Source organism: Phaethon aethereus, assembly GCF_964289735.1.
Source record: "Phaethon aethereus genome assembly, chromosome: 9".
Classification (NCBI taxonomy): Eukaryota; Metazoa; Chordata; class Aves; order Phaethontiformes; family Phaethontidae; genus Phaethon; species Phaethon aethereus.
The window spans coordinates 2,057,335-2,085,240 of record NC_138585.1 but is presented as its reverse complement, the minus strand read 5'-3'; the positions used below and the strand labels follow the sequence as shown (position 1 = coordinate 2,085,240).

General features: G+C 44.1%; 2 protein-coding genes across 2 annotated transcripts; one reads left to right on the top strand and one right to left on the bottom strand.

Annotated features, from left to right (window-relative positions):
• Positions 1-421: 421 nt before the first annotated feature.
• Positions 422-2,865, bottom strand: ANAPC13 (anaphase promoting complex subunit 13; the record flags this gene model as incomplete). The annotated part of the gene is made up of 2 exons (XM_082003545.1): positions 422-558; positions 2,767-2,865. The coding sequence occupies 2 exons, from the start codon at positions 2,863-2,865 to the stop codon at positions 433-435; spliced, it is 225 nt and encodes a 74-aa protein (XP_081859671.1). The 3' UTR covers positions 422-432.
• Positions 2,866-6,952: 4,087 nt separating this feature from the next.
• Positions 6,953-27,164, top strand: CEP63 (centrosomal protein 63; the record flags this gene model as incomplete). Its single annotated transcript, XM_082003399.1, has 14 exons — positions 6,953-6,996; positions 8,698-8,878; positions 10,811-10,906; positions 13,138-13,263; positions 14,140-14,253; positions 16,692-16,925; positions 17,185-17,330; positions 18,131-18,265; positions 18,896-19,010; positions 20,878-21,075; positions 21,523-21,609; positions 23,597-23,799; positions 24,367-24,673; positions 27,006-27,164. 14 exons carry the CDS (start codon positions 6,953-6,955, stop codon positions 27,162-27,164), a joined length of 2,145 nt encoding a protein of 714 aa, XP_081859525.1.
• Positions 27,165-27,906: the final 742 nt, after the last annotated feature.

The window sequence follows — 27,906 nt, the reverse complement described above, 5'->3', positions numbered from 1 at the left end:
TTTTGTACCCTGAACTCTAACCACAGAATACACAGGAATACTTCTTGGGCCTTCAGAGTTGGAAATGATCCCATCATGAGCTCTGAAATCAATAACAACTTGAGACAATTAAAACTATTTCTTTTATCACATGTAGAAAACATTTAAGATCAGAATTGGCACCAACTTAAGAACAATTTAACAGAAGATATGAAATAACTTTACATAAGAGAAACATTCTGATACTAGCTCTGAGGTGTCAGCCGTTGTTACTTCACACTCAAAGAAGCATTTTAAACTGCATTTGGTCGCTGTGAGTAGAACCACCTTTTGAATCTGAGCCTTTTTCAGAAATGTTGTTTCCTCAGAGAAGATTATGACAGCGATGGTTGGATGAAAAATATTTTTTTATACTGCATTCCTGCATCTACTGCATGAAATCTCACCGGTTCACTAGTTTCCTGTGGGTGGAACATTTTCATGGAGATACTGGAGAGCCAAATCTGTCCACTTCATTTCTTGCTCTTTCACAGACTCAGTTGTGCCACCATTGTCTTGCTCTGGTTCAGGAAGCTCATTCTGAGAACAAAACAGAGGTACAATGCATTCCCCACAAAATACGCTTCCTGAAAGGAGCGGGTTACTGAGACTTCATATGGATAAATACAAAAATCCACAAATGAGACGAGAGGGTGCATCTGAACAATACCTATCATACATACTGATCCACTTAAAAATATTACTAAGCCCAGTTATGAACAGTATTCTTTTTCACATGAATGTGGTGCTTAATCTGAAAGGTAAATTGGGTTTCCAGGACCCTGGGGCCTTGCTGTACACTCTGACTGCACACATAGTGAAGAAGGAGAATATATAGCAAATGCAAAATAAGTAAATGATAGTACAACGCAGTTATTCCATTGCTTGTTTGCAATGCGTTTCTCTTGCTGTTGCCAAGATATTGCATTTATTACAGCTGTTTAGACAACTGCAGCATGTTACTTTCCTATGGCAGGTGAGAAATCCTTCCTCTTTCTACATGCTGAACACAGGTGTGGCTGTGCTATATCAGCAGGAAAAGTCAGATACCCCTACCAGGTGCAACACAGAGCTGCTCATGACACAGTAAGGAGGAAGTATGGTTTAACCGAGATTTCATTTTCCTTATATTGTATATTATTTTTTCCTTCCTTATATTATTTGTTCTCTGTGGTGCTGTAGTGGTGCAGTCACACAGAGCGCATGTTATTCTGCCAGATACCATTTGGGCAAGAATTCCAAGTTCTAGATCTCTGGAAATCCCAGCATGAGTGAAATAAAATTTTTCAGTTTTGAAAACAGCGTATGATTCGAGCCTATTTGAATTCATAGGAATCTCTGGAGTGAGTGCTGCATCAGATGCTCAGGACAGGCTTAAATACCACTTTACAGCTGTGTTGTTTGCTCCTTTACAATGCCACTGAGTAAGTCTCCTGTGAATTTGTGCTGGTTTTTCTATGTGATTAGAGCCAATTCCAGCCCTGGGGTTCTTTATAGCCACAGTCAGGCCTGCCTTTCTATTGTTAGTTGATGAGCCTTCCTGCTCTGAGGCTGCCATCTCTGTGTGACTGTAAGCAGCTCAAGGGATGGCTGTAAGGAAAGAAACAGTGATGTTTGGACACAGCGTAAAGGCAAATGTCAGCAAGGAACTAGTTTATAATATTTGGCCTGCCTAATAAAGGTTATCCCAAGCAAAGGGGAGTTTGGGCTCTGGTATCCGAGAATCGCAGTTCTGCAAGATCATTCCCTCCAGCTCAAATCTTGGCAGGAAAACTTGTGTGCCGTATGTACAGATTTTGGAGGCGTGTAGCTGTTCCTTGTCCTCTCTGAAAAGACAGTGGTGTAAGGGGTAAAGCTTGAGCAATGTCACTGGCAATCTGGAAATGTCTGTGTGCTAAAAGAAACTAGCAGTGTATCAGTCCCCACGATCTTAGCATGACTGCTTTGCCAGTGCTAGCCAGGTTAAAGCTTGTGTCCCAGAAAGAACAAGGAAAGGGAAAATCCTCAGATACCTCTCGCTTCCCTAGTATCTTCCAAATGGCTAAGGAAGGCATCAGTGGGGGACATCTGAAGCCTCAACTCTGGGATACGTGGGATCAGAGGTAGCTTTTCCCCAGCGGCACCCCTCTGGCGTCTTATCTGTAGGACAAGCTGTACACTGATGAAAAGATAGCTGCCATGCGTTGGATGCCACGCTACAAGCCAGAGTCCCACTGCAGATGCCAGTTCGTGCCCTACTGTCCTTGAACTGTCATCGGCAACACTGTATCTGGAAAAGACTGATTAGGAAGGCACTTCAAAAATTTTCAGCTTCTTTTAATGAAATTTCAGAAAGTGGAAATAAAATGTAACCAAGACTGCAACTGTCAGTGTGAGAGTGATCCTCTCTGTTCTACAAGTGAACTGGGAAACCACTTCAAACACTAGTAACGTGAAGGAGAAGCACAGAGAAAGGATGATTCTGCTTCTCCCCGATGCCAAACCCAGAACTGTGCAACAGGAAGGGCACTCCAGTTCCGAGGAGATTCGGCAACTGGTCAGGGGAAGGGGGAGAGAAACATCCACACCCTTGTCTGCACACAGGAATGTCTGGCATATAGGACAGAAAAAGACTGAGTCAGATCCATCCCAGGAACCTTTTGTACAAATTAGCTGCACCACAAGCGACACTGTCTGTGCTGTTTCTTGGAAAGGGCTGTGATAAACACACCAGTCTTAACTCAGATTGATAAGAAGCAATTCACCTACCAGAGGGATAGCCACATCCTCGTACGGCAATTTATCTTCCCTCCATGCATCATCGATCAAATCCAGGATTCTGCCATCCCTTTGCACTTCGCTGTCCATCGCTCTAGCAGGCAAGTACCGCTAAATCTGTGACACAAAGCAGATACTGTTTCTAATGTCCGTGTCCCCAACCGTGTGGATGGAGTTTGGACCAGTTTTGATTTGCTCCAGTTTGCTCCAGTTTTGATCTGATTTCTATTAAGCTTAAAACTTTTACGGAAAACCTTGATTTTCCTGATCCACGCAAAAAGGGCTTATAACATGGCAGAACTACTTCATCTGAAAAGAACACTATCAAACTGCATTGCAGATTGATCTGCATCAGAGATGAATATATAAAACTAGCCTGTTACTATTCATTATAGAGATTTACATGTGTTTATAGCTGCCAACCTTTAGAAGTTCCTTCTGAGTGAGTTTGAGAGCCTACAGCTCCCCCATCCCCTCTAACCCTGCACAGAACCGTTGCTTATGGTTTGCTGCCTTGTTTTCAGTGCCGCAACTCACCCACACCTCAGCCCATCTGGGAAAGAGTCAGAACAGAGGCTTTCATGGCACACAGAATGCTGCCAAAAACCTGAAGTCATAGAATCACAGAATCATTAAGGTTGGAAAGGACCTCTAAGACCATCAAGTCCAACCATCAACCCAACACCACCATGCCCACTAGACCACGTCCTGAAGTGCCACGTCCACACGTTTTTTGAACACTTCCAGTGATGGTGACTCCACCACCTCCCTGGGCAGCCTGTTCCAATGCTTCACCACTCCGTAAAGAAATTTTTCCTAATATCCAGTCTAAACCTCCACCAGTGCAACCTGAGGCCATTTCCTCTCTTGTCCTATCACTAGTTACTTGGGAGAAGAGACCAACCCCCACCTCACCACAACCCCCTTTCAGGCAGTTGTAGAGAGCGATAAGGTCTCCCCTCAGCCTCCTCTTCTCCAGACTGAACACCCCCAGTTCCCTCAGCCGCTCCCCATCAGACTTGTGCTCCAGACCCCTCCCCAGCTCTGTTGCCCTTCTCTGGACACGCTCCAGCACTTCAGCGTCCTTCTTGTAGTGAGGGGCCCAAAACTGAACACAGGATTCGAGGTGCGGCCTCACCAGTGCGGAGTACAGGGGCACGATCGCTGCCCTGCTCCTGCTGGCCACATTAGTGGTGGCCGAGGCCGGGACGCTGTTGGCCTTCCCCAGGAATTGCGGCTCCTATCACTTCCGGGTCGCTAAGCCCAAATCGAGGAAACCGGTAAAAAGGAGGACAGTAATACCCGTCTTCCACCCTCGGTTACTGTCATCATTCCAGGGGTTTCTCGTGACGGCTTGATGAGCGCTCTGCCCTCCTTGAAATATCACGTGGGGCTCGCCCCTCGGTGACCCTCGGCTCGGCCGTGCCGGGGCTGGAGGTTGCCGGCACCGATGCACCGCCGGGCCTGGCCGGGGACGCTCGGTGTGCAGGACCCGCCTGCCCGTGCCGCGCCCACCTCCAGGGCCGCACCTACAACAGGCCTCTGCGCCCAGGGCTGCAGGGCGCCGGGGACAGGCCTAAGGGGCACCCCAGCTCCCGTAACCGGGGCGATGCGGCCCCCCGCCCCTCCCAGTAACCCCCCCGCCCATCTCCCGCTACCCGCGCCGTACCCTGCCCATCTCCGGGAGGCGGCCTCGGCGCCGGCAGTGCGCAGGCGCAGACCCCGCGCATGCGCGGCGCTCGCCCGCCGCCGAGGCACTGGCTTTGCTCCGCCGTTAGGTGGGACAGCGGCGGGGGGGAGGGGGATGGACGGACAATTCGACCGGTTGACCGACCGACCGTGGGGGTGCTTGTGGGGAGGGGAGGCAGGCCCGGCCCGGCCCGGCCCGCTGCTGGTGTCCTGCCGGGCGGCCGCCGCGCTGGGGCCGTGCCCGGCGGGCCGCTGCCCGGGTGCTCTCGGGAAGTGCTTGCTGCAGCTGCTCTGCTTTCCGTTGTAAACTTACTTCCAGCGGCGCTGTAAAATGGCGTCCTGTGTGGTTTTGAAATGCAGAATAGTCCCAGCCCTTTCTCACGGGCAGTTTCATAAGTCCTCCTGTGTATTGTTAAATTTTGGCCGCCACTTGACTTTACAGCTATGGTTCTTTCTTGAGTTGGGATGCTAAGCCTTGGTGATTTTAAATTTTTTTATTTTTTTTTTTCCAAATACGTTCTTCCATTTCTGAAGTGGCAGGCCAGTTCTTCTTGCTTCAGCTGCAGTTAATGGCAGGGCTTGTTTCCTCCTGTGGTGTCCCTGTGGGTCTTTACACTTTACTTCCCTGTACCAAGCTTAGTAGGTCACAAATACGATGCTCAGTCAGCAAAGCTGATGTAGCATCGAGCAGTGGGCAGGTATGCAAGGGTGGCACGTTCAGACATCTTACCTTGGGGGCTATCCGTAAAGCCCAGCAGAGGCAGGGGTGGATGCTGTCTTGCTCCTCGGGACACTAGAGCCTTCGGTATGGAACTGAGGCCAACCTCTAAGGGAGGGAGCTGCTGCTGGAGAGCCTGGATTGCTGTCCGGATTTTCTTTTTGAATTTTAGCAGACGTTTTCTGTGGTGGACAATGAAGTCTCTGCAACCCAGCGAAAATCGATTCTGTGTAGGTGTGATTAGAATGAAACAGAGGAGCTGCTACTGGCTAATGTCTGCTCTTGCCACCTGGAGAACGCGCTTGGTGTGCTGTCAGCAGCTCTGGGGATCTGCTCATCTGTTCTCCTCAGCAGGTCTGCCATCAGCGGTACAACAAAGATGTTCTGCACACCGACTGAATTTTGTTAAGCACAGACAGGACCAGAGACAGACAAAACACTATCGGAATAGGGATAGGAATTTTTTTTTTATCCTTGGTGAAATACGTATTTTCTGTATATGCATGGTTTCAAATACAGCTGAACTCCCAAGGACAGGCTTTAATCTCTGGGTGACATTTTAAAATGCTGTAGGAGCAGGATAGAAACTGATGAAAGTGAAAGAGAGCAAAGCTGAGACTGTGTTTCTGAAAGTCTCTGTGACCTGCTCCCCCTTTTTCTTGATTGCTTAGTAATGCCATAGTAATCTTTGAGGAAAGATGTTGTGAGGATCCATCTCTACATGCCTGAGAAAGTGTGTAGATGTTTTGGAATCAGAAGATTGTGTGAATACCTCCACAGAGTGAAACTAAAGCGTAGTTTTGTATCCTCAGGATGAGTTTAACCATTTTTTCTGTTACAGAGCCACAAGTTTCATGGAGGAGCCATTGAAATAAACTCTACCATTCTGGGTGTGGTTCCATGGTAACTTTTTTTTTATTCCCACTTTTTTGCCTTTAATGTAAACCTTTCTTGTTTCAGAAGTATGTGAAACTTGTATGTGTATGTATGCATATACATGTTCATGACTTAAAGGATGTAATTTTTAACTAATGCAATGTACTGCTACTGTAAACCTGTGAAACTTACTTGCATAGCTTAAGGCACCAGAGGAATTTTTAAAGAGTTTAGTGCTATCTTAAAAGAAAATTCTCACCGCCATATGAACTAGCAATGTGTCCTGAATGTGATCATGAACTGTATCGTCTGTTTGACCTAGTCTGTAATAGAGCCCTGAGAGGGACCCAACTTACGGATAGATTCTTACTGCTACTTGCTACAAGGTGCTCATGGTCTTTCTCTGAAGTGATAAATGGCCCTGTTGGAGATGGGTCTTGGACTGGCCTTTCTGGAAATCCCCAAGTGTCGCTGAGCCTCCACAGTTTGGTGCACCCAGCAGATGGGAGATCTGCCAGTCCCAGTGTGTAGAGTTCGCCTGTTTGCTGAAGTGCAGATTCTCTTTCACTGCTGCTGTTTAAGTTAGTCTGTTCATTAGACCACGTGATTATATTACTGCAATTTGATAGTGCTGAATGGTTGCATTGGGTCTCTCTTTTTTTCTTTTCTTGGTAGAATAATCTGTTTTCCTTTATTTGGTGGATATTTGGCTCACGAAGGTGACCACTGTTTTCCTCACCTGCAATTGTGTGCTAATTGTAACTTTTTAAACTTCTCTGTGGACTTCTGCTTGTTTCTGCAGCTGGATGAAGAAGTAGCCTTGTTCGTACATTGCAGTGGGCGACTGCTGCTTTTGCGTACTTCCCTAGCTGCTAAAGCCTCCGGGATTTGGTGATGGAGGCTTTGCTGGAAGGAATGCAGAGAAATGGGCAGGGGAGGTATGTATGCAACAGTATACACCAGTCATTCAAAACAGTTAGTTTAAGTACTAACCTTCCCTCTTATGCAGAATCAAGTCCTCTGGTAGCAGACAAAGCTTCTGTTGCTTAAATAAGGGCTTTGCCGTTTGTTCACTAGCGCACGCTGGTGGACAAGTACAGTGTGCAGAAGCAAAGCCGCTGGGTGAGCTGGCTTTACAATAATACCCTGTCAGATAGTATTGTCTTAAGTGTTAGAATTTTAATTTTACATTTTCCTGAAAACCTTACCTCTGTTGTAAACCTTTCTTACCTTCTGATGTCAGGAGCAGTAGTAATTAAAGGTGTGAATAAATATTTTTTTGTAACAGCTTTGCAAGGTTAATGAGACATGACTTTGTTATCTCTTTTAATTGAAAACATCTGATTATTTCCTGCTTGTGTTGAAACTGCAGAGTCCTATTCATCTCGGAAGAATCCTTAATGCTCTGTCTTAGGAGAAAGTATTTAGAATTTTGGACCCTAAAGAGAGACTGTAGTGCCAATAATGGAAAAAAATGTTTTATGTGTTAAGCATGAAGCAAAAGTCACTGATGCCATTCTCATAGTCAGCTGTGAGAACGTAACTCAAATTTACTGAGACCATATCTTCTGCAGATAACTGGTTGCAGAAATCAAGTTTAGACTTAGCTTTATATTAGCAGATGCTATGAAGGAAATGTTCTTGCTCTGCCTAATAGCTGCTAATTTTTGGTTAACTCGCAGGACAGGGTGAACTTCAAATTTAACTGATTTTGGCTCCTTTAAGAAGCATTTCTTTCCCTATAGAAAAACTGCCAAGTTGTGAAGTGTGCATATGCTCTGGGGGAACAGAGAAATTTCAATCCTTTAACCTATTGATTTCCATTTATTTTCAGTGCTTCCTGTTTGACAGGCAAATTAAAGGGGTAGAGATCATCATGGAGTTCACTGCCCTCTAGGGCTGTGTCTTGCAAGCCTTAATATTGTCCCTGGCTTAGCAGCTTGTGAAGTTTTAGAGGAGTTAGTTGAATTGGCTTCAATAATTACTGCACCAAATTAGAAATTGCGGTGTCGCTAGGGAGCATGCTCTTCCCAATGGATTATGAATGTTTTATTCTTCATTATCGTGTTGTCATCCAGCCCCCTCTACTTAGGGGTTTGTCTGCATTTATGACAAAATTCTGTTTTCAGGAGCTGATAGCTTGGCTGTAAGATTTCTCTGGTGGCTAAAACTTGGTATAAAATGCCTCTGCCTGGAGAGCAATTAAGGCAAATACAAAATATGAATAAAACATGCTCTGGTTTACTTAGATAATGCATAGTACCGAGACAAAGGGATAAGTGTTTATAGGTGCTTGTAATGGTTCTCTGAATAGAAGACAACTCCCTTACATTTAAAGTGTGTAGGTCATTTGTTCTCACTGGGATTTCACAAGTATTCTTCATTGGGCATTGCCAAATTTAGGTCTCTGCCCAGTGATACAAGCATACCAGTTGTGAAGTATTGCATTAGAGAGTGGGGTCAATGCGTAAGTATTAAGCATATTTCTCTGCAAGCTAAGGTGCATAGAGTTCAAAGCACTGTGTGTGCAGAGTTGGTCGCTTGGCGTGAGCCATTTTGTTCTGCTGACTTTGGTGTAGGACACTTGGACCTGTGTTGGGTGGTGACTGCTGTGTAACTCCAAGCTCTTTCCCTTCCAGCGGTGGGTTCTTGACTTCCTGTGAGGCTGAGCTGCAGGAGCTGATGAAGCAGATCGACATTATGGTGGCTCACAAGAAGTCTGAATGGGAAGGACAGACACAGGCTTTGGAATCTTGCCTGAGTGTTCGAGAGCAGGAGCTTTCTTCTGCCAGGGCTGCTCTGCAGGAAAAACATAAGGAGGTACTGCCTCAGGTTCATAGTTTCCTGGTCGGTGTTGATCTGTGTTTTTTACATGTTACAAATACAAGATAAAGACTGAACCTGAATTTCAGAGTTTGACTTTGCATGGACGTGTGTTTCGGTTATTGTTTTGTCAGGTTTGATTTTTTTTCTTTTAAAGTTTAAATGCTAAGCCAAAACAAGGGGTTAACTTTAGCAAACTGTGCTAAGCGAAATAGGAGCCTTCCTCATAATTGGAAATCGGGAATAGAATTTACAAAGGAGCCTGTTGGAACAAGGTCTCTGATTCATAACTCAATCAAAGTCAAGCGATCAACTCCCCAAGGGCGGGTAGAAGTCCACAGACTGAATTGTCAGAGTTTCTAGAGAGAACCCAGAGATGCTGAATCTGGATACACCAGTAATCGACAGCCCAGCAACGTGCAGTCGTTGGCAGAAGGACATTTGGTGGTGCAAACTACACCAAGATATTGCTGGGAGATTCTCCAAGGGCTATTTTATGCAGTTCAGGTTTTGTAGCCTTTAATTAAAGGCCTGAGGGAAGTGCACTAACTTTCTGTATCGGTGGGGAAGTATCAGTAAATGAAGTTTTTGCATAAGATGTGGACCATAAACTTTCTCTTGTGCAAATGAACTGATGTATCTTTTCTTGGATCAGAGGAAACCAGCAGGAGTCTGGGTGGCTCTATCTTAAGGTCTAGCCACACTGACTTTTTCCAGAAGTGTTTAAAATTTGTCCTTATAGCTGCTGTGTCCTATCTTCCAGCAGACTCTTTGCTACAAATTGTGTTTTGGCAGCTCTCTGAGGAAGTTGCTTTGACTTCTTGGGTTGAAAGCCAGCTGATAACTGCACAAGCAGTTGGGTTTTCTGGGTGCCTGTACAACTGTGCTACAGCTGTTCTTACACCCTCAGAATTACCCAAGTATTGCTGTAGCTTTTAGTAACTTGGTGTGGAATCTAGTAAAATAAAGAGAAATGTTACAGGCTGTAGCAACAGTAGGTTAAGAACTCTGTAGTTTCTTCTTAACATAGTCAGGTGCTTCTACTGGTCCGCGTGGCAAGTTTTGGAATGAATGTCTTTGTAACAGAGTTATTAAATCTGGAGTCATGCCACAGAATTTTCATTTGCAAGAACTGTCATTTTTATTTTATAGGTTAGCATTGTTATTATCATGTTTTCTCAAGTCACTTTTGAAGTACTTCTTACCTCCAAAAGCAAACATTGATTTCGAAACTGAACGGTAAACTATGTTTAAAGTCACTACTGGAGTATATTCATGCTTTTGGTTTACTCGTATAAATTTTCTGTGATGATTTTTAATTTGTTGGCTTGCAGTTCTTTGGGCCTGCAGTTAGAAAGGTGGCCACTTTGTGGTGTTGGTGGGGGGAAAAAAAAGACAAAAATGAGTCACAGGAGTATTTGAATCAATATAAGGGTTTCAGGTGAGTTTCAAAGCCCCCTTTCTTCCTTTGTCTCCCTCATCTCTCTCATCTCTATGTATTATTTGGAATCTCTGCTTCAACTGAGTGATAATGACAAGGCCATCTTTTCCCTTGGTAGATAGATTGAAATCATAATGCATGTTTATGAAGAATTTGATGAAAATTCCAGATAAAATGCCAGCCTTTTGACACAAGCCAGAACTGTTATATTCATCCTCAAAAATGAAAGCCAGAAACTGGCTCAAAACAAGGGGCCAGAACAGAAACAGTTCAGGCCCCAGCCTACCAAAGATTTAGGCATAGGCTTAATCTGATTCATAGTGAGTGACCCCACTGAAACCTGCAGCTGTTAACAGAATTAGGATCTTTTAATTGTCATTTACCACTCCTACTATAATGTATATTTACAAAATGAAAACTAATCCCAGTACCTACTGACAATAAAGTCCACTTCTGTTGTCTTACTTGCTTTTTGACTCTGCATTCAGGTTGGCATGTTGCGTCACCAGGTCGAAGATGTGGAAAAAGCTAAACAGGACATGGTTAGGGAATATGAACAACAGCTGAAGAAATTTCAAGAGGAGGTGAGTTACAAAAAGAGAAGGTTGGTTTAGTTCCCACTTGATATATGATCTGATAGGTGAAATACCTTGCGTCATTGCTTCTGTTTGAATGCCATAGTTTTAAAACTTGCCGTTCCTTTAGTGTTTATGCTCTTACAAAAAAGAGCATTGGACATAGACAAAGTAATATTGTTATGCTTCATTAGGCCTGCTTTTTGCACTTTGGAGGAGCTTGGTGATGAACAGAACGTTGGAGTAGAAGCGTGTAGTAAATGTATTGGTGCAGTTTTCACGCGTTAGACGTCTGCGTAAGTTTTTTGCAAGTTCACCTGTGCTCACCCATCTTAGTCACCACTGTGCTTGTTCTGAAGTTGCCATGGGTACAGGCAGGAGCAGTTTGCTCCTTCAGCATTTCATGAAATTAAAAAAGACTGGTGGTGTACCTGGCCTTGATCGTATGAGATCGAGATGAGAGTGGTATGTAGTCTCATCTTCTTTTTGTCTCCATTGACTCTGATTTTGTTGGTAAGGATTTTGTTCTCTCAAGGCATATTAGTCTTAATACACTTAATAAAAACTAAGTATACTTAGAAAAATTTTTTTAAAATAATTCCAGAGCTTTCATCTCAAAAAACTTCTTATTCACCGCAAGGTGGTACATATGGAATGTCCTGCAGGTGGTATAACAGCATTCCATGTTTATGTCTTAACTCTTTGCCTGTCTCCACTTGCTTGTCAGTAGCAGAGAGTTAAATGGCGTGAACAGCTAGTAGAGCACTGACCTCTTTTCTCTGGAGGGTTGGGCCTAGTTCGTGCTCACTGTAAGCCATAAGGAAAATGAATTCGGTAGTCGCTGCTTTGATGACAGAAGGCATCTGTCATTTAAAACACCTTACTATTCAGTATGACTAACAGTCTTCATTCACTAGATGTTCCCACTGGCATTGTGGATAAGCTGCAAAGCAAAGCTGAGGTGCATTGGCAGATCTGCCTAAATTGCTAAGGCTAAAATACAGCGTGTGTGCTGTGGCCAAAATGACAGTGTGTTGGTGTTTGACCCACACAGTGTTAATGTAGATGACATTAAGCTCCAATATTCTGCAGTCTTCTGTTCTTAGTACTGTTTGGGGAAATTCTTTCTGTCTCAGTTTACCACCGTTACCAGTAAAATTACAGGTACGGTGTCTAACCCACTGAGATGGCTGAAAGAATAAACCTGTAATCTCCTGATTGGCAAAAGATGTTTGCATATTAACTCTTAAGCCTGTACGTCTGCCCATTCCCATTGAATGTGCCAAAGTACTTTGCTGATGCAGCGCTCTGGAGAACACTTTGTGACGAGTGCATGAGGTCTTGATCCAGATGTTTTTTCTTCTCGTGGTCCTTCTGTTCATCCATGGACTTAGCTTTCTCCATCAGTAAAACGGGATGATGACTTCTCAAATTCATGTGGCTATTTGGAAACTTTTTATTTAATAGTTGAGTTGAGGGGACCTCATCAGATGGAAAATTCCATGCAAGTTGCAAGTGATTATTTGCACAGAGGGTCATTTAAATGTCAAGAGTTTTTTCCTCATTCCTGCTTCTGATACGACTTTAGCATTCTAGCAGTAGGCGTAGGAGTGATATTTTCTGTTGGCATTCTCCACTCATTGTGAAATACATAATGTATCGAAGCAGAAAATGACAGATGAAGTAGTGTTGATATTATGTATAATGGCAATTCTCAAATATTCCTTCTCCCACTAAGCGGAAGAGTTCCAGTTCCCACCTGAGCTTCACAAGTGTATTTTAATCACGTAAGAAACTGTGCCCCCCACCTGGTGTGTGGTGTGGCGTGCCCTTCTGAATGGGGAGATCAACCACAGGTACTGCCTGCTACTACTGTGGCTGGGAGCCACCTGTAGAGAGAGGGGTGCCATGCTCTTGCTGCGCTAACAGCTACACGTAAACCTCCAGCTTATCAATATTTTAGTCATGTTTTAATAGTGGTAAGACAGAGGCCTAATTACAGCTGCTGATGTCACGACTTCAGTGGCATCTTGCTACTCTTCTACAACTCGGCATATTTTGCAATCCTGTTGGTATAATAGGCTCATTATAGAAATAGAAGTCTTAGCTTGCAAGCTGTGTGGCTTTGATTAGGGGAATTGTTTGCGTGAAGCCATTTTGTGTGCCTTCTTTCAAAGTGCTGTTTAATTCGTGCCTTGGGGCCTGGAACAAAGTTGTCTCTTTCACTGAATTCCTTGCAGTTGTCCAGGCTGAGAAGGAGCTATGAGAAGCTGCGAAAGAAACAACTACGAGAAACTAGGGAAGAGGCTAATAAGAGACAAGGGGAGGACCAGTTTGAAATGAGCCGACTGACCAGGAAGCTGGAGGTATATAGTGAAAAAAGCAAATGCTAATCAGAGTTTGTATGTATTAACTGACGTTCTGGGCTTCACTGATGAAAGAATAGTCAACTAGGAAGCAGACTATGAAGCATGCTTAAAAAGTACTCTCCATCTACTCTCCAAGTGTAGCTCTTCTCAACCTCTTGTGTAATAAAGGCAATTTCCTGCCTTGGGGCCTCTGAGTACACAGCGTAAGCTATGCTGCTCTTCTTAGTCTCAGACTAAATAAAAGGAAGAGGGTGCTGGAAGGGTAATTAATTATGTGAATGGAATGAATTCCAGCGTGGTGAGGTTGTCATCTCACTTCTTTGAGGAGGAGGGAGCTACATGTCAAACTTCTCAACCCTGTCTCATCGTTTAATCTTTCTGCTGTGCTGAGCTCAACCGCACTCAATTTTCTTGGACCGTACCCTGAAGATGTGGCTAACAAACACATCTGACTGATGTAGTGTCCAATTTCTGGAGCGGAGATTACCATTAGAATTCTGTAGTTTGCACTTGCCATCTTAGTGATTTCAGTAGCGGCATGATTTGGAAGCTAAAGACAGTCTAAATTGTTAAACCTCTGACAGCAAATTCATGAAACTAGCCATGAATCTGTTAGCACTTAACATTTGTAAACAGCAGTAATTGACACTGATGTTTTAACTCGGGAGGGAAAGAAACACAGCAAGCTCAGTGTGCGAGGGGTTTTATACTGCTGAGTTGGTGAATCAAATGGCTGGCTAATGGTTTCCCTGCTGTGGGGAAAGGTGCATGAGGAGCTGGTGGAGGGAGAAAGCAAACATGGATATGAACTAGAAGGGGGCCTTGTCAACTGCATGGATGTACTGTTCCGAGCCACCCCTGCTGTCCTTGCAGGAGTTTCGTCAAAAATCACTTGACTGGGAGAAGCAGCGCTTGCTTTACCAGCAGCAGGTGGCATCGCTGGAAGCACAGAGGAAGGCTTTGGCTGAGCAGTCTGAGCTCATTCAGGTACAGTTAATGTGTGCTGAAAGTTTTTGTTTTGTTTGTGGCAGCAGGTGGGGGGGGAGGAAGGGCGGAAGAGGGAGAGACTAATGAAATCTCTCAGGCTTGAATCCAGTTTGGGTTGCCTTTGAAATGACTCCTAATGTCCCAGTGGCATAAGGTTTACTTGTGTAAGTGCTGTATGGAAAAACGTTCTGGAGTCTGTCAACAGAGGTTAGATAAACCTCGTGCAGCTCTCCCTGCCACCCCTGCACCCCTCCAATTAGTAGAGAAGATAGTAGGATGAAGCTTTCCTAGGAGACCACAGCATATGACACTTTAAAATAGCTGTTGCATCATGTCATCTGGTTCAAAGCTGTGTACCTGCCAGTAGCTAAATATGTTCCTTGTAGGTCCAGCTCACAGGATGATGTTGGAAAACAGTCTTTCCCCTAGGCAGACACTTTTGCAAAGTACTGAAAAAACAGCAGTTTTCAGTGTGCTCCCCCCTGCCTTTTTTTTTTTTTTTAAGTCTCTTAAAGGCAACAAGTAGTGGGGCTGCTGTTCCTGAAAAGCAAATCCTTCAGTGAGTTAGTGGTGCTGCAGCAGAGCAAGATGAATTGACCTAGAGCACAGCTGTGAAGTCACACTGACGCAATCACAGCAGACACTGATAAGAAGCTCTTGCTGGGGGCTTTACACTTAATGGGCTCCTGAGTTGCTCTTGAGTGGAAGCTCCTGCAAGGAGGAAGCTTGTGATGACAGGATTGAAGCTAGCTCTGACAGGGGCTTTGTGAGAGGCTGACACTAGTAGATCTACAAATGCAGAGAGAGTCGTTGAGCAGAAGGTCTTGCTGCTCTGCTGTCTTTGTATCATTGATAGCTCAATTGTCTGAGAACAGATGTGTCCTTGGAGTGCGGGCTGGTATACTGGAGCGCAGAGGAGCTCTTCTTACTGTGCAGCAGAAAACCAGGAATTTAGGGAGATTTTTCCTAAAGCGGAGTAGATGACTTGGGTGCATAGGTACTGTGAACGGACTGCCTGAATCCTCAATTTCTTTGAAAAGCCCAGCATGAAGGCGCTAAATTTTTGCCTTGGATATTTCTATGCGTTTTGTATGCTTGGTTGTTTTTCTGGCACAAGGTCAAGCTGAGATCTGTGGACATGGAGTACTTCCCCTTTCTCTTCTTTCAGCTGGCTTCCCCTCATATCTTTCAGTGCAGCTTAGGGAAGCCTGGCATTCTTACCCAGCGCTGAGCACCTTCCTGTAACAGCTGCAGCTTTTAAAGCCTTTGAACGGGTGAAACTTGCAATTCTGTGCTGTCCTGCAAGCTCTGTGGTTGGAAATAAGAGATAGCTTAAATGTTCTCTTAATGCAGAAATAAATATTCAGGTAGTCTGGTACTCCGGTTTCTTGGGTGGAGAAAGGCTGTACTTTAAACCCTTGCCCCTCCTGATTACCTTTTCTGTCATGACTATTCAAATAATGAAAAGACTGTAATCAAAATTATACCATAGTCTCCCAAACGCACAGTTTCTATAGTTTTCTCAGTTATGAGGCATTATGTGTCAGGCAATAAATCAAGGCGTTTGGTGTTTCTGAAGCTGGTGGGAATTGCTACTCTTAGAAATTGAGACTAAAGGACTACTCAAATGTTTTGTTTCAGCTTTTAAAAATTATAAGGTACTGTACTAAAAGGGAATACATGAAGTGAATATTCTCAGAAGCTTATATGAGAGCTGGCTTATTAAATTTCCCCAGCTAGCTATGTGGAAAGAAATGCTATGAAATAAAGTATTGTGCCTATGAATAATAGAGCATGTATTGTTTCCCAGTCATATGTTCGTTATAACTTTTTTTGTCTGCTATTAAAACAATGAAACATTCAAAGTAAGCGTTCTCACAAGCTGTTAGAACCAGGTATTTACTGCATAAAGCAAAGCATAATTGACTCTTACGCCCGGTTCGGTTTTTGATCTGTTTGGTGGTTGTGTTTTTTTTCATTGTGCACCAAGGGCTGCTTTCTGTCCTGGTGTTGAATTAATGATTGGGTAACCTCTAGCTTGTGTATGGTATTTGCAAGGTATTTGCAAACCTTCTTACATGCTGCCATTTCTCCTGGTCTAGCCTTAGGTTAACGAGCCACAAAGAGTAGGCAGCTTTGTTCTTAGACAATTCATGCTCGGACAACTTGAGTGATTTGAGATCCTCTTTTCCCAGATTCTCTTTGAACCCCTTTTGAAATCAGAGGGCCCCCTCTTTTTATTTATTTTTTATTTTATTCTGTTTGCCTTCAGAAGCTTTACCCGTTGTGTAACCCTGGAACAATACTTTCCCTAATTCCCTGAAAGGTAGTGTTGCTTACTTTGAGAATGTGACTTCTTACACAAAAGAAATCAGTAGTTGTTTTGATACTGTGTTTTTTGTAATTTAGCTTTAACACTAACCAGTTGCTCTTAGCAGACTCAGCTTGCCAATCGGAAGCAGATTCTGGAGTCAGTGGAGCTGGCTAGCCGATCGGAAATCCAGCACTTAACCAGCAAGCTGGAGAGGGCCAATGATGCTATCTGTGCCAACGAGTTGGAGGTGGAGAGGCTTAACATGAGAGTGGACGACCTGACTGAAAACAATCGGATAATTCTGGAAGATCAGCAAAGAGTTCAAGAAGAATTAAGTCAATCCAAGAAAATGTTAGAGGTCAGTAGAGGAACTGTTAGGAAACTGAATATAAAGCAGGGCTTGTGAGAAGTAGCAGGAAGGCTCTTTGTCCCAGAGCTCCCATGTCTTTCTAGAGCTTCTGCGAAGTTCCTGATTGGCCTCGAAGCTGGCTTTGTACCCATGTGGTGCTCTGCAGTATTTCCATGGGTTCCTTAAAAATCTGATCAGCCTCTCATCGCCTTACAACAAACTGATTTGGTCCATCTTGCAACAGTCATTCCTTCTCCCTCCCATGCAGGTGCTACAGGATGAGAAGATGGAACTTAGAGCCACCTTGCAGTCTCAGGAAGATTTCATTGACAGCTCCAAGATGCACCAGGAACAGTTACAGAAAGAGCTGGCCAGGGCGACTGAAACTCTTCGCACAAAAGAACTCCTCATCAGGTAGCGTCTGTGCCTTACTGGTTCTTATGCTCTTGAGTTCAGATCTATATTCTAGGCTCTCCTGCTGAGGATGGTAGAAGCATTTTCATACAGCTGGATCTGTATTGGTTGATATATGGGATAGTATGCTGTAGTTTCTCACAAGTGCTATGGTTCCTTGCAGCATTTGCCAAATTGCATTGCTTTTCAAATCAGTTGATACTCAGTGAAGAGTGTGGAAGGAATCAGCTTTCTACTCAGGTAGGTTTCTGGAGGCAGCATAGGGCTTTTGAGATTTTCAGCTTTTTTTTTTCCCCTGGTATTTTCAGTCAGATGCTTTTCAGGATTTGATACTGTGCTTATTAATGTAGATGAAAGTTCTCACCGATTTAATGACGTCAGATTAGGGTCTTGGTAAAGTAACTACATGTGTGACAAAATCATCTTGGCCTTCCCCTTCTGCACTGGCAACGTGCAAAAGCTATAAGGTTCTGATGGCCGTATCCAAAGGTTTTGGCATACATTACCTCACAGCCACACCGTTTCTTGCAGGCTGGATGTCTGCTCATGGCAGGGAGACCGTGTGGACCAGGGGGGCCAACATCAAAATAGGATGTAGCCTTTTTTAATCAGCCTGAACTCAGATAGGGGGCTGTCATCCAGCTGGTGTGTATGCTTATTCACAGTGCACGCAGGTGTCACCTAGTGTTGGGTTTTGTGTATTTTTTTCAGAGGATTCCAAGAAACTGTTATGTTCTCTGTCTTGGTGAACTCAGACGTGACGTTTCTGTGCTGAAATTAAAGTTCATGTTGCTGCTTAGGGTCTTGGAGGAACGCTTGCAAGAGAAACAACTGTCTTCTCCGGGGCTGGAGCTGGAGCATGTGCTACTGCAGCTGGATGTTGCCCAGAGGAAGGAACAGCACTTGCAGTCAGAAGTGACTCATCTTGAGAACAGGTAGCCCACTGCTTGCTTCCTCTGGATGTGCAATGAAACTTGGATAATAATATAATACCTAATATATTGTATTCATCAAGTTAACCAGGCCCACTGATTTTTGTAGGCTTATTTTGAATATCAAAGGGCTGAAGAAATCAAATGCTATTCATTTTGAAGTTTAATAGTGAGACTGTTTTGCTAATTGGTTGACTGCTTTTCACCACACACTGTGGGTGTTTTCAGCATTTTAGCTTGCTTAGGCTTAGCACCTTCATTGGTAATAGGCTAAGGAGTCTTTGTTAGTCAGCTGGTAAGAACCAGATCTAGACCTTACTGTGAAATAAGAATTATAAACAAGTCTTCCTCTCTGAGTTTGTGGTTTTCAGACTAATGTTTGCTTGGGAAGTTTGTAATCTTAGAATGGTAAAGAAACAAACAAGAAACAGCTATTATCTGTTAGATCAGCTTCCTGATCTCTTTTGAAATTATTTTGGTAAACAAAACCAAAGGATTGGTAAGGAACTTCTAGGTTGAGAGTCCAGTTTCGGTTATGACGGACATAGGAGACTGCTTGGAAGATCAAAGTTTCTCTGACCATGTCCTTCTCCTTGGGGTATTCTAATCTGTAGTTTTACCTTTGGCACCCAGCCTGGTGTCTTCAAATGCAAGGTGTGTACAGCTGAGTGAAGAGCTGGATGAGCATATCAAAGAGCTGCAGTCAATGGAAGAACACCATACTGAGTCAAAGGCGGAGATGAAAAAGGTAACGTCGCTTTGTTCCGGGGGAGTGGGAAAGGCGCTTGTGGAGTCAGCCGTTCCCGTGTGTGTCATGTGCCTCAGCAGAGACTGCCGTGCGCGGTTAGCAACTCTCCAAGTGGGACGAAAGGCCAGGAGTGTTGTGGAGGCAGTGATACGCTGAAGGGTGAGGAGCAGATCTGACGAAGGAGGAGTTGAGATAGTGGGTTTGCAGGTTTCTGTACATGGCTGCATGGTTTGCTTTGTGTCTGTTAGCCCTACCCCTACCTCATGCAGTACTCCTCTACAGCATGGAGATACTTGAATTAGTGCTGGAGGGGAAAATATGCAAAGAAATTAAGGCCTGGAATCTGGAGTTTAAGCCTCAGACAGGCTCTGGCAGGATGAAGAACGGGGAAGGAATGGGTTTTGCTGTAGTATGTCCTATCACACTTGAGACAGGGCTTTAAATGTGTTCCAGTCTGTAGGTGAATAAGGGAGTTTGTTTCAGACTTGAGACCTAGACATGAACCGGGATCTGGAAGAAACAGAGCATCTCATCTGCCATGAGAACCTCACCCTCGTGCTCTGTGCACCCAAGGGAGGCAAGCCCTTCAGAAGGCTTGACTTTTAATAATGGTCTAGATGAGTTAGTGTGAGAGGATGGTTAGAGTAAAAACCTTATTGGACTTGAGTGAAAAACCTCATTTCTGTGAAATCTTTCATCCTTTATTCTGAATGTACAGAGGTGCAGATCTTGCCAGAGATGTGTGCTTGGTTACACATTTAAACAGCCACAGAATAAATGAATCTCCTACAGGCTGCTGGGGAGGAAAGGGAGATTTATTATGGTTGTTTCTATTTTATATACTTGGGAGGTATTGAGGTGACATGGAGATAAATCACCACATATATAGTATTTACATGGCTAGGCAGAGATCATCTGGTTCAATTTTCTAAAATGCTTGTAATTCTCAGAAAAATCCTGGAGGTTTGTGTGGTTAATATTCCTGGCTAATGGAATGGAATACTAGGGAAGAAATTATGCTATGTTGTTACTCTGTTATGTCACTGAACAAATATATGGTGTGCCTACCAGAATATTGTGTGTAATTCAGGTCTGCCATCTCAAAAAAGATTGAATAAAACAAGATAAGGTATGGAAAAAGACGACCCAAAAGGATGGAGTGTTTTTTATACAAGGAACAGCTGAATGGAATAGGACTTACCAAACTGGAAAAGAGATAAATGAGATTGAAGGTACTAAAAATAAAATCATGCCTATCACGTGGAAAGTAAATAGGGAATGATTAGTCTCTCATAATGCAGGGACTAATGGTCATCAAATGGAGTTATGAAAACAAAGAGGTATATTTTTACCCTGTGCATAGCTAGCCTGTGGAAGTTTGCCATGGGTAGCTTTAGTTGCTACAAGCTAATACCAATTCAGAAGACTTAGGACAAATTAGTGGAAGAAAAGTCTGGCTGGAGCTATTTCAAGATACCGTCTTTGCCTCAGGAGTGGCAAATTGCAAGGTTATGTTAATGAAAGTGTTACTGTGCTTCCCCGGTGACAGTAGACCCTCGAGTATCTGTTGTTGGCCATGGAGGTAGAATGGTGAGCTAAAGAGACCATGATTTGATCAATTATGGGTCTTCTCGAGTACTCCACAGTGTACCTTATGTCTTGTCCCCGTTGGCAGTTTATGGTGTGAAAAAGGATTGGCATGAAGTGGTTTTCAATCAAGGAGGACAAGCATGCACAGAGGATTTGTAACATAGAGCTTTTTGTTTTCCAGTACTTAGATTTCACGTTACCATGTGCAATACTTTTGATTTTTTTGCTGAAACATCTTTTAAAAGCTCGTGGGTGGTGTGTGCATATCTTCCTCCAGCTGAAAGAGCAGCTCTCTCAAGCTGAACAAACTCACAGCAGTGAGCTAGAAGGGATGAAAAGGGAAATCTCCAGGTTGACACAAGAGTTACACCAGCGGGACATCACAATTGCGTCTGCGAGTGGCTCCACATCAGACCTAGAACAACGGCTGAGAACAGAGATTGAAAGAGCAGAGAGGAAAGCGGTGGAGCACAGGGTAAAAAAGGCAGAAGTCTCTTACGCTGTCTCTTTAAGGGATCTGAAGGCTTGGAATACCATCCTAGTTTTTAGCTATGTTAATAGTTTCCTTCTGTCTTCAGCCTTTGAGCAAAGACTTTGAGACCCTTCTGATGAAATCTTCTAATTTGTGGTGTTCGCTGAATCTGTCTTGCTGCTTCTTTTCAAACCTGTAACTGGCAGCTGCACAGAATTGTTTGAGATCACTCATGTTAACTAGGCCTGGATGATGACATCCTTGAAAACTAAAGTAAATGACTGCCCGTGGTTATTTGTATGGTCTTCTCTATAGGGTCCCTGCAGAACTAACAGCTCAAACCTTGCTTTGTACTCACGCTGGAATTGAGGGTGGAAAATGCCGGTAGGATGCTGTGGGCATGTGTTGTGTTCTTTTTTCGGAGCTTGTTGTTTGCCTCTGTCTCCTCAGGTAATTCTGGTCCAGCTGGAAACCTTGAGGCTGGAAAACCGTCATCTCTCGGAGATGCTGGAAAAAACAGAGTGCGGTGCGCTAGAGGTATGCATTAGGGAATGGAGATGGGAAGGGGCTAGCGTTGTGTGTCCCCTACTTGAGAACAGTAATAGTCTTTGCCCAGGCCTCTCAAAATGCTTGGTGGAGTTCAGTGATCTTAAAACCCAAGCAAAAGGGGTGATCTGTGAGGAAATAAGACCCAGAAATGCTGAGCATCTTGTTCAGAGTGGTGAGGAGCACTGCAGAAACAGAGCCCTCATCTCAGTTTCTTCTGCATGGGGTCTGGCCCATGGTTTTTAGTACATTTTGTTACCTTTCCATTTTATGCCAGTTTACCTGAAACCTCTGATTCTAAATCTCTGATGTCCTTTTGGCATGTCTTCGAGCTGTAACTGCACTGGTCCTTGCAGTTTCTGGTGCGAGGAGCCAGGGCTGTCCCTTGCACTCCAGAGGCAGGTTGCAGCCTGGCAATATGGGCTTGGACGCCTTGGGACGATGCGCTGGGAAGGGGCATTGTGGTGGGCTCCTGCTGTGTGGCACAGTGAGGCTCGGTGAGAGCAGCTCGTCCAGAGGGGAGAAGGGGAGTCTGCATGGAAGAGGTGCAGTCTTGGCAAGAATAATACCTTGAAGGTAGTTGGTTTTAGTGCCTGTGTGAAGGAAGAAATGGCTAGTTTGCAAGTTCTGCCTCACACAAACCAGAATGGATGCCTCACAGGGGGCAAGGACTGGATTCAGACAGCTGGAAACCTAATGGGAATACATCATCACAGAGCTTTAGGTGTGTTAGAGGTGTGGGAAGGAAATACTCAGCCCTTAATATTAGTTTGGGGTGATTGGCAAATGTGCCAAGTTCTTGGGGAAGTGTTGAACAGAAGCTTGTGGCTGGTGAGATGGAGGAAGAAAAAAGCTTTTTGGAGGGCTGATTTGAAACTGAAATGATCTAAGGCCCCTTACTTTCTGCTTGAAGTGCCTGGTGGGATTTTGCTGGCCTGACTTACTAAAAACTTGATAGCAAAGTGCAAATCAAGTAACCTGGTTTTTGGTGTTTGGGTTTTTTTTTTTTAATAATTTTTTTATTAAAAAAAACCCAAACCACAGCCCCATGACACAGGAGCTACTGATCTTGGCCAGGTTCTTCTACTGTACATTTGGAAAGTTCTTAAATACAGCAGTGATGAGAATGAATTAAGCATCTACATTTAATAGAGTTGGCAAAAAAGAAAGTGGGAATGTCACAGGAGTAGAAACAATGGAAATTATATCCACCTGGCCTAGCAAGGAGAAGATGGGGAGAAGCAAGTTGTTCAGAGTTTCAAAAAGAAAAAAATAATTTGCTTCTACCAGTGAAAGTTTCTGAAGGGCTGTGGGTCATCCCATGTGGGGAGGCATATGCACAGCCTTTCGTAATTATTACCATAGGCCTTTGCTAATTTGAGTGGGGGGATCTAGAAGTGTGCTTGCAGACAGCTTTGCTGGTAGATCACATGGAAGGTAGTTTCTTGCTAGGCGTGGTTCCTTCTCATCAACGACTAAGCCGCCGGACTATGTGTTTCTTCACATCTGTAAGAAGTATCTGGCAGAGCCTGCTACTCCAATACCTGGAGAGCTGCTCGGACTGAGTTTACTGGGGTGCCCCCCGAGTGTTCCCAGCTGTGGCTGAGAGGCTTGCGTCTTAGCTAAGTGAGGGAATCCTAGAATATACAGCTGGAGGAGAACTCCATGTAATCCTCATTATCCCAAGGCCAGAGGCAGATACGTCTGAACTATTCCTGCTCTATATTTTCCTGTTTTCAAAAGCATGAGTGGTGAGAGAGACTCCCTTTCCTCGGCAGATCAGCACAGCTTGGCAGGATGCAGACATAATAAGGCATATATAATTCATTTGCTCTTATGAAAGCCTTGAAAATTTTGCCAGTCAAAATTGGGATTAGAGAGTATGTCTTAAGGAATCGCTTGCTGGCCTTTTCTCTGGATTTGACTACGGTGTCTTGCAAATCAGAAGTTTTGACTTCAGCCTTTCTCTCTCTGTTAGGGAAAAGATGTCACCTTAAGAGCACTCAGTGACTATGCTGTTGAACTAAATAAATTAAAATCTGAGAACCAGCAACTGCGGAAGGATCTAGCAGAGGCCAGAGCAAAACTGGAGCTCACTCGGCAGGTCTGCCAGGATGAACCTGAGGGCACTGCTCAGCAGATGCAGGACGAAGAGCCTGAGGCCAGGGATGTGCAGCACAGGTGAGCGTTGCATGACCCCAAGGATGCTGCTTCCTTATTACGAAGGAGAACAGAAGGCGTGGGGATGCATGGGTTTTTAATGATATGCTTTATGTATAGTATCTATCTCCAGCACATAGCACGTATGGGAGAACACAAAGGACTGTTTTGGAATCTGCCTTTATGCTTTTAGTAGTGCAATAGCTTTTAGTCCCAGCTGGTTTGTGTTCTGCAAAGCCAGCTAGTATTTGACTGTCTTTTGACTGCCTTTGCCATTTTCTTTGCTTGAGAAGCAGTATGTGCTCTTTTTGGTGAAGGGGTTCAACTTGGCCCAGGTGGCTGTGCCCCTTTTGCAGTACTAGGATGTGCACTGTAGTTTTTGGTATCTACAATAGCAGGAAAGAGAGAGAGAATTCCCTAGAGACTGGATGTGTGTCTGGAAGTCCTATAGAAACAAGAGCTGGTTTGGATTGCCAGGGCTATTAGTAACCTGTATGTTCGTTGTTACCTCTGTGCAAGTTTTTTGCTAAAGTTCAGCTGCTAAGAGGCAAACTGTCAAACAGTTATGTGTTCAAACCTGCCTTCCAGGACAACTCGGGAAGCACAGCACAAACATGGTGAACAAGCAGAGAGAATACATCACAAGCCTGATGGGACTGTTCAGCACCGTCAAGGGGAGCCCCAGAGATGGGGGGCTGCTGAAGTAGGAACAGTGACCCCTGAGGAGGGTAAGCTGCCCACCCAGACCAGCAGGAAGGACTGCGTGGAGTCACTTGCTTTGGGCACCTTGCTGGGAATGGATACTTCACTCCATGTACTGGATGGAAACAAAGATTTTGCAGATGAAGCATCGAAGCAGTCCATCTCAAATGATCAGAGGGAATCTGTGCCTTTGGTAAGCAGCTGTATAGAAGCTGGTTGCTCTTCAACAGCTGAGGGTATAGCTGGGTTCTCAACTGGCAAAAGGAGCTAGATTTTTGAATGTATGGTCTGGCCGCATGGATCGTTCAGGCATACATCAAAGGTTAAACAAGGAGGAAAACCCACTGCTGGGTGGTTAATACTTGGGCAATGGGAGCCATGTGGTTATTCGTCAGAACTCTCTGAGGAAGGGCTTTGTATTGGGCTTAACCGATAAGCTAATTCCAGAAGCTCCTGATTCTCTCCTTAGCGGTGCTGAACATCAGTGTGTACCATGAACTGTTTCTGTCATGTCAGAATTCTGCTTCAGCTTTTGCCTTGGGTCTGTAGTAGAGGCTCAGAGAGGATGTAGAGTGCTGAGTATTTCAACGTACAGGTACTGGGTGAATAGGAAAGCTTGAAATCCGTGCTTCTCTGCACAAGGGGAGGCTATTATTTTTCCCAGTTGCTGATCATATTTTCTTAGAAAAGAGCAGTGTTGACACCTTCTCTGTCCTTTTACCGCAGCTCAGTTGCTGGAGCACTTGCCCAAGATACAGGAAATTTGGACAGGATCGCTTCTTGCCTGTGGTATTTAAGTCCATATATCCCAGTACCCACTATGATGACCAGGCTGTAGACTGACTGAGCAGGGAGGAGAATGGAAGAGGGACAGTGAGAGTAATTGTCATATGCTGGGTCAGATGGGGCTGTAGTAGTTCAGGGAGCGGAGAATCCTGGATGCTGATCCTTGTTCCAGATGTGTTGCCACTAGCAGTCTTTGGAGTGTTTTCTCCTCTGGTTGTATGTTGTTAGAAGTGCCAACAGCTCTGGGCTCCCCACAAAATAAAAATAGAAGTGTCTCTAAAGCTGATGCACAGATAATCAGAGGCTTGTCAGGTTTGTAGATCTTGATGAGGTTTACTACCAAGAATAGGTCTTGATTGTTTCAAGACTAAAGTAGCTCATGGGCATGTCCAGAGAACAAATGTCGTTAGCTTAGGGAACGGTAATTTGATGTGGAAACTGTTCAGACTGCAGGATTGGAACTCAAGTGTGAACAGTTCTACTTCAGGGTCTGAGAAGCTCTAGGGCTTGATGTTTAGTAGAAGAGAATGTGGTGCTTTTTATTCTGGAAGGTAGAAATAAGGTTTCTGAGGAAATGCAAATATTTCTCCTGGTGTTGACTGAGACTCCCTGCTCATGGTCAGGCTCCAGTGTCTTTAAATCAGTTTCTTTAACATTAAGAGGGGAGAATTCGCATCAGTAGGCAATAGTGGGGTGGGAGATACTTGCTTGTTATCTGCAGCCTTTTTTTTCTGCTACCCTTTGTTCCTAGCTGTTGATAAAAGACCAGAAAACCATGAGATTCCAGGATTTGGAAATAACCAGTTATATATTAAGCCTAGTTTACAATGTTATTTTAGTAAGTTAAGAACTTGTCGGTAAGTGATGTGAATACCAGGGATAGTTCTTGACTGTAAAGGAAAATATCTGGGGTAGTTTATTGATCGTAGCTAGCTGAACTGAGGTGTGGTGGGAGCTGTGTTGGGGTTTGGTCTGTACTTCCCCTGTGAGACTGTAGTAAGAACCCATTATTTCAGGGAAGCAGAGGATATATAGAAAAGAAAGCAGAGATATCCCCAGTGCTGGTCCAGTCTGGCTGTTCTTTCCCTTCCCTGGAGCCCATATTCTGAAGTGATATTGCTCAATGAGATTTTTTTTTTTTTTTTTTTTAATGAAGACAAGGAGCAAGATGTAGGACTTGAGTGTGAGGCAGGACTAACATATTCAGGACAAAACCCTTTTTTTTTTTTTGTAGTGACCTTCTCTAGAGTTATGCTATGATTGCACATGCCATGTTATTCCCTCTCATTTGAAGTGGAAAGGCTGGTAATTGAAGTGAAACTCCAGTTCCCCCAAGTAAACGGTCAATTCCTATTGATACCTCTGGGGTCAGGGTGCCACCTGTGAAGTCCAACAGTTACGTAGGCACGTGGAGAGCTTGTTTCTGTTCAGCTCTAGTCCCCCAGTGCCTTAGAGAGAGGAACTACTGGGATGGAAAAGTTATGTGTGTTGAGGTCCTGATTTTACTCCCTGCAGTTTTGGCAACGGCTTGGGAGGCTTTCACTGGTGGTTGGAGGCTGTTGGGAGGGACGTTTACCTGTGATACAGGCATGAGAACAGAGTGCTTAGTCTGTCTGGTAAGATAGAAATGACGCAAGAGCCCTTCAGAAGCGTATTTAGTTGCATGGTTTCGGATCAGTAGTGTTTCTGGCTGGAACTTGGAATGAAGGAGTACCTGATATCCCTTTGTTTCCCTTTAGTGTCCCCTGCCTACAGCTTCCGTTGGATTGATAGCTGCAAGATACCTGGAAGAGGAAGAACTGAGATCCCATCGCATCCTGGAGTGCCTAAATGCTCACATTGAGGAACTGAAAAAAGAGAGTGAAAAGATAGTGAGACAATTTGGACATCAGGAGTAATGTTTCTTACTGAATTTGAATGCTGGTTTACTTCCATGGTTCCAAACTGGGGAGGTGCCTATAAACCAGTTGCCATTGGAGCTTGAGTGAGAGGCTGCGTCTCCCACTTTGAGCTGAATCAGCAGAATGGATATTGAGGAAAGGAAACTCCTCTCTAACATGTTTGATCTGAGGGAGGGCATTACACCACAAACACTTTAGTCAGCTTGCTGTAGGTCAGAAAGCTGCGTCAGAGGTATGTGTTTGTGCACTCACAAAGAGATTACGGTGTTTTTTAAAGCAAGCCATTTGCTAATTTTAATGTATTTTACGTATATTTTATACATGTAAAAGCACTGAAATAAAACAAAATGGAAAAACACCTCTTTTCTTGTTTATACAAATATACGGAGTAACTCTCTTGTGGCTTATATTGCCTTCTCATCAGGAGCTTTGATCGACACCTTTTCCATCCTTTCCCTCCCAGAGTAGCTATGTTCAAGGAACAAGGAATATGATTCCTCTTTCCTTTAGGCTACCTGTATTTTCTCCAGTTAATTTTCCCTTAGTGGAATTTCTTAATGTTTCCTGGTTCTTGTAACTTCTGCCCTTTACTGTTTGTGTAGCATCCGGCTTCTTTATCTTGCTTTGCACGTTGCTTGAAGTACTGCAAAACAGCCGAGAAATAAATGGCTGAATTCTGATTGTGGTCACAGCTCTCAGAAAGGAGAGTAGCTGAAACTGGAAATGAAATTGTATGGGA